The sequence below is a fragment of the Anastrepha obliqua genome, chromosome 4, assembly GCF_027943255.1.
Source record: "Anastrepha obliqua isolate idAnaObli1 chromosome 4, idAnaObli1_1.0, whole genome shotgun sequence".
Classification (NCBI taxonomy): Eukaryota; Metazoa; Arthropoda; class Insecta; order Diptera; family Tephritidae; genus Anastrepha; species Anastrepha obliqua.
This window is the reverse complement of record NC_072895.1, coordinates 72,015,116-72,026,412: the sequence shown is the minus strand read 5'-3', so window position 1 is coordinate 72,026,412 and position 11,297 is coordinate 72,015,116. Positions and strand designations below refer to the sequence as shown.

The 11,297-nt window shown below is 34.1% G+C and overlaps 1 protein-coding gene across 3 annotated transcripts in view; it reads right to left on the bottom strand.

The window, feature by feature from the left end:
• Positions 1 to 1,630: 1,630 nt before the first annotated feature.
• The window catches only part of LOC129246396 (uncharacterized), a 99,749-nt gene continuing 90,082 nt past the window's right edge, over positions 1,631 to 11,297 (bottom strand). For 2 of the 3 annotated variants that reach the window (XM_054885188.1, XM_054885187.1), the window contains 8 exons: positions 7,899 to 8,020; positions 7,651 to 7,735; positions 7,493 to 7,571; positions 5,077 to 5,245; positions 4,843 to 5,001; positions 4,486 to 4,663; positions 3,033 to 3,199; positions 1,631 to 1,839 (listed from right to left, as the gene is read on the bottom strand). In XM_054885188.1, coding sequence (XP_054741163.1) covers positions 1,631 to 1,839; positions 3,033 to 3,199; positions 4,486 to 4,663; positions 4,843 to 5,001; positions 5,077 to 5,245; positions 7,493 to 7,571; positions 7,651 to 7,735; positions 7,899 to 8,020 — 1,168 coding nt within the window. The remainder of the gene's footprint in view (positions 1,840 to 3,032; positions 3,200 to 4,485; positions 4,664 to 4,842; positions 5,002 to 5,076; positions 5,246 to 7,492; positions 7,572 to 7,650; positions 7,736 to 7,898; positions 8,021 to 11,297) is intronic. The other variant, XM_054885189.1, reaches the window with a different exon arrangement.

Genomic DNA, 11,297 nt, shown 5'->3' with positions numbered 1-11,297 from the left:
TGTAATAATTAAGTTTACTAAAACTAGAATTACAAAACATTTATGCGAATAATGGAAACAAAAGTTTTTAGACAAAATCAGCATATGTGTATGTATGTATATATATGGTACTAGTATGGTATACTATATGTATGTGCATATATATTTGCCAGTTTCACTTAACACTTTTGATTACAGCTACTGCTGATTGGTTTCTTGTTTTGTGAGTTTTGGATTAATTATAATGGAACAAATGTACACTTGCTAAAAATATAAAATGTTCGTAACATTCATTGCAATAGTGCAAAATTAGACAATAACATTTGCAATCCGTGTGTTTTGCCAAAGGGTATAAAAACAAAGACAATTGAATTGTTGATGGGATATAGATTTTTTTACAAAAAGCAAGCTAATATGCAGCACAAGAGAAGGCACGAGTACTTGTTAAGCTCATGCAATCGTTTTGATTTTTCGATTTTAATAGAAGCAAGTCTTATATATTGTAGTATGTTTGTATGTATGTAAGTCGAATCGCATAACATATCCATAAAGGTAGTGGTAATAAGCAACACAAAACAACATTGTAAATAAATTTACTTAAATTTTAAAAATCATACATGTATATATTTTATTTACTTGCATATGCGTTTTGTGTGTATGCGTTTATTCATGAAATATGTATATTTATATAACCTCTGACTTTCACAATGTCTATGTCGGTATGTATGTGTATGTACGTTTATTTGCATTATATTTCTGCCTATAAAATTATGTAAGTATTTCTTCCTTCGAATATCTATATAAATAATAATACATTAAATATTTTTATTATTACTTGTTTGCTTTGTAAAAAAAACTACATACGTTAAAATCAAAAAACAAAAAAAAGAATGTGACAAAAAATTTAATAAGGTGATGGAGAGAATCGAAAAACAAAAAATCTTTGCTAAATATATCTAAAGTCTTACACATATTTTAAATTGTATTACTTCCGAATACAATATAAATTATAAAAATTTTCGCTCAGTTTTTGAGATAATGCAAATTTCCTTTTTCACAAACACAAATTGTTTTTGCGCATAATTTAAGTTGCTACCTGTTAGCTTGTATCAATTTGCTCTACCTTTTTTTAAATTATCAGCTTTAGTATTTATTTATTTTTTCTTATATTTCATTTAACCATTTTTAAATGAGTGTCATGAAAAATTTAGTCTTAATTGTCCGATTTGGGAAGATGCTTCGAGTTGCTTTGCTTTGTTTTGCTGATATGCCGATTGTTGCTTTTGCTTGTCGTCACGTGACGCAACTTAGGTATTGGCTTGACTGGTGTTGTTATTGTTCTTGCTACCTGTAACGACTTGGCACCATCGGCTGCAGCTTTATTGGCTATCGACGTTGTCGCTTTTGTTGTCATCTTTGCAGTTGTATTTGTCGTAGTTGATGTTGAGGTTGTTGCTACTGCTGTTGCTGGCGCTGCTGCGCCAATTGGCAACATACTGCTACTGCTGCGACTCATCTTATTAGTGTTGTTGTGTATATTATTGTGGATGTTGTTGTTCCTGTGGCGTTGGCAATTACTATGTTGTAGTATATGTTGTTTTTTTATATTATCGCTAATGTGAGACGTGCTGCTGGAAGTGTAAAGCATTTATCAGTAGGCCTGCGCTTCTTTATAATCACTCTGATCTGATGTGTAGAAGTCTTCCAGCTTCCATTGCAGTGTCTCGAAGGTCGGTCGTCGCATTGGATCCTTGTGCCAGCACTCAAGCATAATTTCGTATAGGCGTGGTTCGCAACTGGGCGGTGCTGGCATACGATAGCCATGTTCGACTTGCGTTAACACTTCGGCATTAGTCATACCTGCGTAAAAGAGGAAGGTAGTGTTGAGAAGATATCGAAATAATGTTAAGGTCATGTAAATGTGCACATCCATAGATACCGTTTATCATATAAATCCAATTACAAATCTTAACAAAATATCAAAAATATATAAACTTAAATAAAGATTGTGAATGGTGACCGTTTTATAATTCTTTTTAGGATCGTTTATACCGTTCTATAGGGTTTTTTAATAGGTGCGCTTCAACTTTTTTCCGATAGGGAGGGCGAACGACGCAATATTTTTTATTTTTCGCTCGTCATTTGTAAACTTCATTAGTATACATTTCATCATGGAACGCTACACACTTGAGCAACGATTTCAAATCGTGCAAATTTTTTATGAAAATAATCGTTCTGTCGCTGCTACTTTAAGAGCATTACGGCCATTTTACGGTCTATTTAACAAGCCGTCCCGTTTTGGGCTTATGTGAAGTCATTGGTCTACAGTAACAAGCCTGCGACGATTTGTGAGCTCAGAGCCAATATTGAACGCGAAATTGCTGGAATTTCGGCCGATTTATGCAAAAGAGTGGTCGAAAATTGGGTTCAACGATTGGACTTCGTAAAACGTGCACGCGGTGGTCATGCAAAAGAAATCGAATTTCATACTTAAATGTATATGTTTAAGCTCGATAATAAAAAAAATTAGTTAAAAAAGTCAAACCGTTTGTGTTTTATTCAAAAAAGTTCAAAAGTTGAAGCGCTCTTACTGAAAAACCCTATATTTGAAAATTTATAAAGTATGGACCTTTGTTTAGGCCGAACGGACTTATTTCGTCCAATTGGTGGACTTTATTATATATCTAATTACTGCGTATCCAATTAGAAACAGTGCGTACTAAAATAATAGTGCTTTGAAAATGTTTACTATACCACCTATCAAACGAGATAATTAGTTGGTTTTCTACTTTGCTACATAAATCTCCGCGAAAGAGTAGTTATTAACTTCATCAAACTTGATAGAGACCGAAGCCCGACTATTGATATACCTTTTAAAAAGTAATGTTTTTCGTTATTTTAAATATTTCAAATTGACTTTAAATACAAGTACAAGTAAAAACTTTAAATTACTTTAACCGATTAGGAGCATTAGAAGCACGAATCCTTCTTTTACCGCAAAGTATGCAATACTTTTATGTGAATCCAATTTTTATAATCCAATGATTACTCACCCGGGTATGGTATACGTCCATACGTCACTAACTCGGTGAGTAAAATACCAAAACTCCACACATCAGACTTAATAGAGAATTTGCTGTAGTTAGCCGCTTCGGGAGCTGTCCATTTGATGGGGAAACGTGCACCGACACGGGCCTCATACTCGTCTTCTTTGATAAGTCTGAAAAGAGAAAATATAACACAAATAAATATGTACTCGAATTCTTTATCTTGTTAATGAAACAAAAACATGGGAATTTATCAAAGAACTTAAGGCAAGGTCTTTATTAGCTTTTGAGTTGATTGAGCTTCGCTAAAGATATGCATGGGTTGAGAGGAAACGTGGTTTAAGCAAAACTTGAATCTAAAGTAAGGAGATTAGCAGAGGATCACCCGATTTTTAGTATGCATAAAATATTCTCCTTATTTTCCTCTATACTCAATTTCAGTTAGGAGCATACATTTTACATACCCATAAGCGTGTATGCAAGTTTTTTACTTATACATTCAAAAACCTAATAATACTAGCAGGACCATAAACTACAGATAATATCTAAAAGTTAAAATTATCTTTAAGAAGTTCGCTTTAGCACATGATCCCATATACAAATTTGAATTACCCGGTACTTATACTAAAAATTCAGGAATTATGAATACGGATTCCAAATTTTTGTTCCTTTTTTTTTGTATAGTAAAAATTAATTAGATGTTTACGGCTTGGTATCTTTTCTGATTTTGAAAATATTTATGTTGATAATAGGTTGTTTGTAGTCCAGTGAGTGGACTATATAGCGTGGAATCTCATTTTATTCGACTATAGATAAAAGTCGTACGAATATCTGTTACGATTCTTCTTTCATCGAAAAGAGTAAATCTTGTCATAAAGCATGCATGAACACAATTTCTTTCAAATGACTTCTGGCTTTACAGTAACCCATTCTGCCAAATCAATATGTTAGTAAATTTTCGCGAGTACTTATCTCAGGAATGGCTACTTCGATTTCGTGTTTGAGCTTTAAAATAGGCTTCGGTTGGTTTTCGTAGCTTTTATACTTAATAGCGCTCTTAAAAAAATGGTCTAATAAAGTTAAATCGCAGCTGCTAGGCATCCAGCTAATATCATCGTAAGTGATTATTCGATTTTCGAATTTAATATTTCGCCAACTGTGTCCAAACTAAAAGTGATTCATTTTGAACATTTCTAGCCAAATTTTAAAAAGCTAGTTTGAGCACCCTGTATATGGAATAAAATTCTCATTTGACTGCAATTTATTATATGGCGTTGGAAAAGATATCTAAAATTACTATTATTTTTATTGACCACAGCCAACATTCAATCAATCAATCAATCGCCTACTTCACAATTGATTCTTGTTATTTTAAACATTCCTATGACTCGTTTGAGATGCTTCATACTGCATAGAACAATACCCCACACGCGTAAAATGTTTTCCCCACTAAACTTACCTCGCTAAACCAAAATCGGCAATCTTGACAACATTATTATCGCCCACCAGCACATTACGCGCTGCCAAGTCTCTGTGAATGTAATTCTGTTGCTCCAAATAAGCCATGCCAGCGGCAATTTGTGCGGCCATATCGATGAGTATCGCCATTTTCAGACTGCGTCCCTTGCCTGCAAGTACTATAAATTATTTTCAACTGCACATTACAAACTTCATGTAACGCAATGACAAACTACAAGCTAGCGGATACGAATACATTTTTTTGTGTATTGATATGTAAGTATGTGCATATATCCAAAATTATATAATAAATAGTTGTATGAATGCAATAGATGAATAGAGGAGATCGCTAGCGCACCTTGCAGGTACTCCAACAGAGAGCCGTGCTTCATCAATTCTGTAATGATGTAAATGGGCTCCTCTACTGTACAAACAGCATAAAGTTGTATGAGTTTTGTGTGACGCAGCTTCTTCATAATTTGAGCTTCAGCCAAAAAGTCTTTTGGATCCATTGTGCCTAAAAGGTGGGAAAGCAAAGGCATTAATTAATTAATATCAGCTGTTAATATTCGCAAAAAATTTGTTGACTTACCTGACTTCAGCGTTTTAATTGCTACTGGTGTGGTATTATTCCACAATCCCTCCCATACTTCGCCAAATTGACCGGATCCCAATTTGCGCACAAATTTGAGTGAAGTTCTGTCAATCTCCCATTGATCGCGTGTTCGATGCGATAGGCCTTCGGTGACGGGTTTCTCGATCTGAGGTAAAAATTTGAAATATTTTAGTTAAGTCAACTTAAAAAAACAGAATGACGGTACACACATAGATTTGTAAGAGATATTGTTAAAATGTTAGTCGGTGTGTTATGTACACTAGAAGTTGTGTGCTTATGTGTTGTTGGGTACACTTTAAGACGTGTGTATATACATATAGGTTTTTGTTCGTTTGTGATACATTCATTTGCACACAAGGGAGGAGAGATTAAAGCAGTGGCTTCCGAGAAATTTCGAAAGTATTTAATTGCTTAGTAAGAAAGGTACTCCGATAATTCTATTGATATAAATTCTTAATTAAATTTCTATTAGGGTCAGTTTTCCAGCTAATACTTAAACTTAGTTTGAAAACTCATCACAGTTAAATCTACACTAATAAAAATAAGGAGACAATTTCTGTTTTAAAAAGCTAGTAAGTCATAAATTGCCTCTTCTTCTTTCACAAATCTCTCTTTAGACAACTTTGGAAACTGTAAGAAAAATTAGTGGCTTGTGAGCGGTAACTTAAACTTCCACGTAATTTATTTTTTGTGATCAACTCTTTACCGTCATGGTTATGATATTATAGAAAATTAGGTTAGACGGGCTGCTCTTAGAAATAGATGATGTTCGGGAAAGATTTCCACTGTTCTATCTGTTCTATCTCCTACCTACCTAACAGGCAGTCACAATCGAAAAGCAGAGTGGGTTATACTTATTCATCTTTTGCAAAAATCCTTAGGCGTGGCTCAGCAATTCCGCTTCTGAGCAATAGATGGCTTAGGTGAGAAGCTTTGAAGGTTTTTCATGACAGGAATGACACGGTGCTCACCAATTCTTGCCTACGGACGACCGTCATTCGTCATTTTTGTTAATATTTTTATATTTTATGCTTAATACACGCCTTTATGAAATTTCCAATTTCGGTATTAGCCGAAGATAAATTCCTCAAAGAAATATCTTTATTCTTTCGTACAATATTAAGGATATCGCTGCTAATTAAGAAATATCTACATACATTTTTTGCATGCTTTTGGAAATTTTTGAAACTTAACACTAATAATTAACGCAATATCGCTCCCCCTATATGCACATTTTTTTCACGATCCTGAATCTGTGAAAAATTTTACATTACTTTTATCCGCAAAACATTCCTGTCTTACCTATTTTTTTCATTATTTTCACCTGACTTTAGAAAGCATCACAATTCAAAGAATACAAAACTGTTTTGGGGATACATACAAAAAATACACAATTCGAAACAAAGATTTATTAAAACCTGCTATAATCTTCTCCTTGCATACCGCATAATGTAAACCTCTTACAATATGTTTGTGTAAGTAAATACTCGTATATGCAGACACAATTGTTGTGAATGATTGGCCAATAATACCGTAATAAAAAGCAATACTCTCTTCTAAACAAATTACTATTACATATACTAGTATGTATATGAAGATGAGAGAAATGGTAATTCAATAAAATAATATAATAATAATAATGCCTAGCAAAGCTACACTTTTGGAACAAAATATGCAGCTCGCAGAAATGGATGAGTAGGTGACGACGAGTGAATGCAATTTGCAGAGGACAACACATGTAAACACAACAACACCAATACATGGAAGAGTAGGTAAAAAAAAGAAGACGATTTCCCACGCTCCAAAACTCTTAAACCATCAAAGTGATGTGAACGTGAAAAAATTATGGATTTTTTTATACATTAATTAATGTCAAAACACAGGCATTTAGGTGATAACGGAATTGTGGATGACTGCTGAAAGTGGTTGGTGTGTGAGTGTGGTGGTTTAGTTAGAAGAAACTCCTACCTCGAAAATACCCGCAAATTGGTTTGCCTATTTCATTTCATTTTTCGCAAGTTAAAATGTGATTTGTTTTAAGTAGTTAGTTAAATATATTCCAAGTATTATTTAGTATGCGAAATAAAATAATCATTTCGGTAAATATTGTAAAAGTAGAATGGTAAAAAAGAAAAAAATTGTAATAAAGAAAATTGCATATTCAACAAATGAAGGCAAGGGTATGAAAAAATCTATGTATATATAGGTTGATAGGAAGAACGGAGTGGAAACATAAACAAACCCGTTAATGAATGAGCAGTATGACAGGTGTAAGCACCCGATAATGGGAACTCAAATATTAAAATCTATACTAATGATGGTGAGTTATGTAAATGTTAATGTGAATGTGAATAGTGAGTAGAAATGGTGACATGTGATATTGGCGACTGACCTGCACGCATGGCTTGCATAGATTGACGCATAAACCATCGGAATCCTTGGAATAATGCTCAACAAGTTCTTGGAGTGTTCTGGAAAGAACAGGAAAGGAGGAACAAATGTTAATAAATTTCGCCTAAAATCATAACTCCCATATTTCACATTACTCACCTAAAAGTTGTGCGGCGCGCAATAAAAAAGCCACCCTCGTCCAGTTGCCGTATACGGTAATGCTTTACTGTATCACCATCACGCACTGTCAATTAAGAAGTAAAAATTATTATTTATTATTCACAGATGCAATCAGGCGAGAAAATATGAAATACTGCAAAATTGCATGCAATGCAAACAAATGTTTTTCTAATTGCAATTTTATCATCTTATAATTGCAAACAAAAAAATTGTTCGCTGTTACCCACCTGATAGGGAATAGTCGTTGTGGCGGCTCTCAGAGTCGCGTATCAAATATGCTCCATGTTCATTTTCTGGCAGTAATAGTTTCTTCTCAGCCTCAATTCGTTTTATCTTGCGGAAGTACCAACTGTAAAGAAATCGAAAAAAAAAAATATTAAATCATAAATTGCTAATAAGAAGAAGATACCGTTCGACAAGGAAATGCAATCACAAGCCGACCGCGAAATCCAAAAAAAATTCAATATAAATGTGTTCATATACACACTAATAGGCACATAATTAAGTCGCTTTGTTGCAACATTCGTATCGTGCCACATTTTTTCAGTTAATTTTCTATAAATATAAATTTCATGTTATATATACAACCTTATCAATCAAATCAAAGTACAAATTTCAAAAAATTGCACTGTGCTCAGATTTTAAAGTGTTTTAAGACAAATGTTTTGATAGTTGACTTTACTTAATTTGGGTTTTAAATTCAAAGTTTGAAGTCGCTCAAAAATCGCGTTGATTTTACCAAGCATTTTTTGCATATTTTTTTCTTATAAAAGACTTCAAACATCCAGAAAATTCTCAACATCGCATTCGAAAAAAAAATTTCAAAAATCAACGCGATTCTTGAACGAGTTCAAGCTTTCACTTTGTTATACTAAAATGGCATGGGCTATAAAACTACATATTCAGTTTTCTAAAAATTCTTATTAAAAGTTGATATTTTTTTGAAATTTTTTGAATTTTTGTGAATTTTGATTTATAAGGCTTCTGTTATACTCGTACAATTAACTATATTTTTATAGAAATTTAAAGAAAACAATAAAACATGAAAAATATTGCGAATATTGTAAGAGCTGACTGAATTATGTGACCATAATTGTATGTACAGGGTTGGCCATCTTAAACTGACCCATGTGATTATTAAAAAAATATGGAAAAATAAACATTTTTTTGTGTTTCATTGTGAAAAACATTTAATTTAGTTCAAGGAGATTCGTTTACATCACTTTTTGAATATGATATCGCGCAAGTGGTCGCCCTTAGCTCGTATAGCGTAATGTGCCCGTTTTTCGGCGTTTTCCATAGTTTTGGCCAGCGTCTCGGCCGATATGGCGGCTATTTCCCGTCGGATATTGGCCTTAAGTGCGTCTAGTGTCTTTGGCTTGTTGACGTAAACCTTAGATTTCAAATTACAGTAAAAAGTTATAGGGTTACTCAATGGGTCAGTTTAATATGGCCAACCCTGTATATACAATATATATATAAATAGTATCAAGATAAGCTCTGTTGTGATGCAATAAGTCATGAGTGGCATGACAGCGAATGCATAATAACCGAGCACGGATGATGGTCAAGTGTGGGGTAATAAAAGATGTTAATAGCTTTGTTGTGACGGCGATAATGAAGCGTAAGAAAATGCGGCTGGCAATGATGACGTAATTTCGTATGAAAACCATGCGAAAATTTGATTTTCACAGCTGCGTCAAGAGCATGCACATAAAAATACACATATGCAAGTACACTTATACTGTTACGGACAGTATCTATGCGAATGTTTTAATCATTTTCAGGCAACTCGGCCTCCTTTTAGCATTCCGAGCTGCTTTTTGTTCTCATATACTTAGTCCTCTTATAATTTTTCAATTACTGGACAAATTCTTCAAAGCTTATTTGTTCCAGGATTAACCAAATATCATTGAATTCACGTGAAGTGGTATGTAAAAACAGGGTGGTTTACAAGGTGTCGTGTTGTCTTATGTTTTTAACGATCAAATAACTTATAACCAACTACTTTTTAACTGTGTGAAAATTCATAATATAATTTACTTTATAAATTTTTTATTAATTTACTTTACGTATTTTTAGCTGTTTACGACAATACAATAATATGACACTTACGACCTGTATCAAACAATTTATGACTAATAAGAAATAATAGGTAAACATATTGGTGGCTAAATGTAAAGGATGCACCAACGATTAGGTTTTCTCTACATTATTCGCTATTTCGCGACTTAAAGGAAGCAGGAATTCAATGTGTATGTGCAGTAATATCGAAATATTGAAAGCGTACAACCGATGGATGTTGTGTTGCAGAAACAGTGCGAAATAAAAAAATAACTTTCGAAGTAATCCACCGACAATGCCGTTGGATAGATCCCTCCATTTGTAGGACAAAATCAAGACACGCATCACAAGTTAGGGGAGAAGCTCAGCTTAACATTTTATAAATATGTTTTATAAATAATAGAAATCGAAATTGATTACTAAAAACACCTCGGCATTAAAAATTGTCAAGTAGAAAATAATATAATTGAATTTTAATTATCGAATCTAAAAATATGTGCAATATGCAAATAAGTTTGCTTTTCATGCACAAGCGGCTAACGACTTTATTTATTTATCATATTTTTTTCATACATTTGTTTGTAGTCATGTCTGCATATAGTACATACTGAGGAATAGCAAACAGTAAATGTGGTCATTAATGAAATATGGTCGGAACCTCTATCAAAATTCGAAAGCGAAAAAACTGAGCACAGTTAATATGTGCTTGAAAAATGGCCAGCATGTATGTATGTGAGTTTTAGAAGACGTGCAAGAAAATGAGCAAAATGAAAAATATACTAATAAGTAGCCTAAATATACCAGGTGCTTTAGAGAAAATAGGCATGCTTGAAACGCAGCGGCAAAATTGGTAGCTGTTTAGCCAGAAGGTTGATTTTTCGCATGCAGCCCCCCCCTCGCTTCTGTAAACAAACTAGTAAAGAAATAGTGAGCCTGCAGGAATTCATGTTCTTGCTGAGCTCCGTAATAGAATAAAGAAAAACTACCCGAATTGTGGTAGGGTATGTGGAATGTACATTCGGACATGACCCAGCCAGCATAGCCGCTGGATCTTTATTCGCTGCGCTATCTCTATGTCGTCGTAAAGCTCATACAGCTCATCGTTCCACCGCCTGCGATATTCGCCGTTGCCATTGTGCAAAGGTCCAAAAATCTTACGCAGAATCTTTTTCTCAAACACTCTAAGCGTCGCTTCATCGGATGTTGTCACGCGTCCACGCTTCTGCGCCATACGTTAGGACGGGCATGATAAGAACCTTGTAGAGTGTTAGTTTTGTTCGTCGAGAGAGGACTTTACTACTCAGTTGCCTACTTAGTCCAAAGTAGCACTTGTTGGCAAGAGAGATTCTACGTTGGATTTCAAGGCTGACATTATTATAGGTGTTAATGCTGGTACCTAAATAAACGAAGTCTTTTAAAACCTCGAAATTATAACTGTCAACAGTGACGTGGGTGCCGATACGCGAGTGCGCCCACTGTTTGTTTGAAGGCAGGAGATACGTCGTTTTGTCCTCCTTCACCACCAGACCCATTCGCTTTCCCTCTTTATTCAATTTGGAGAA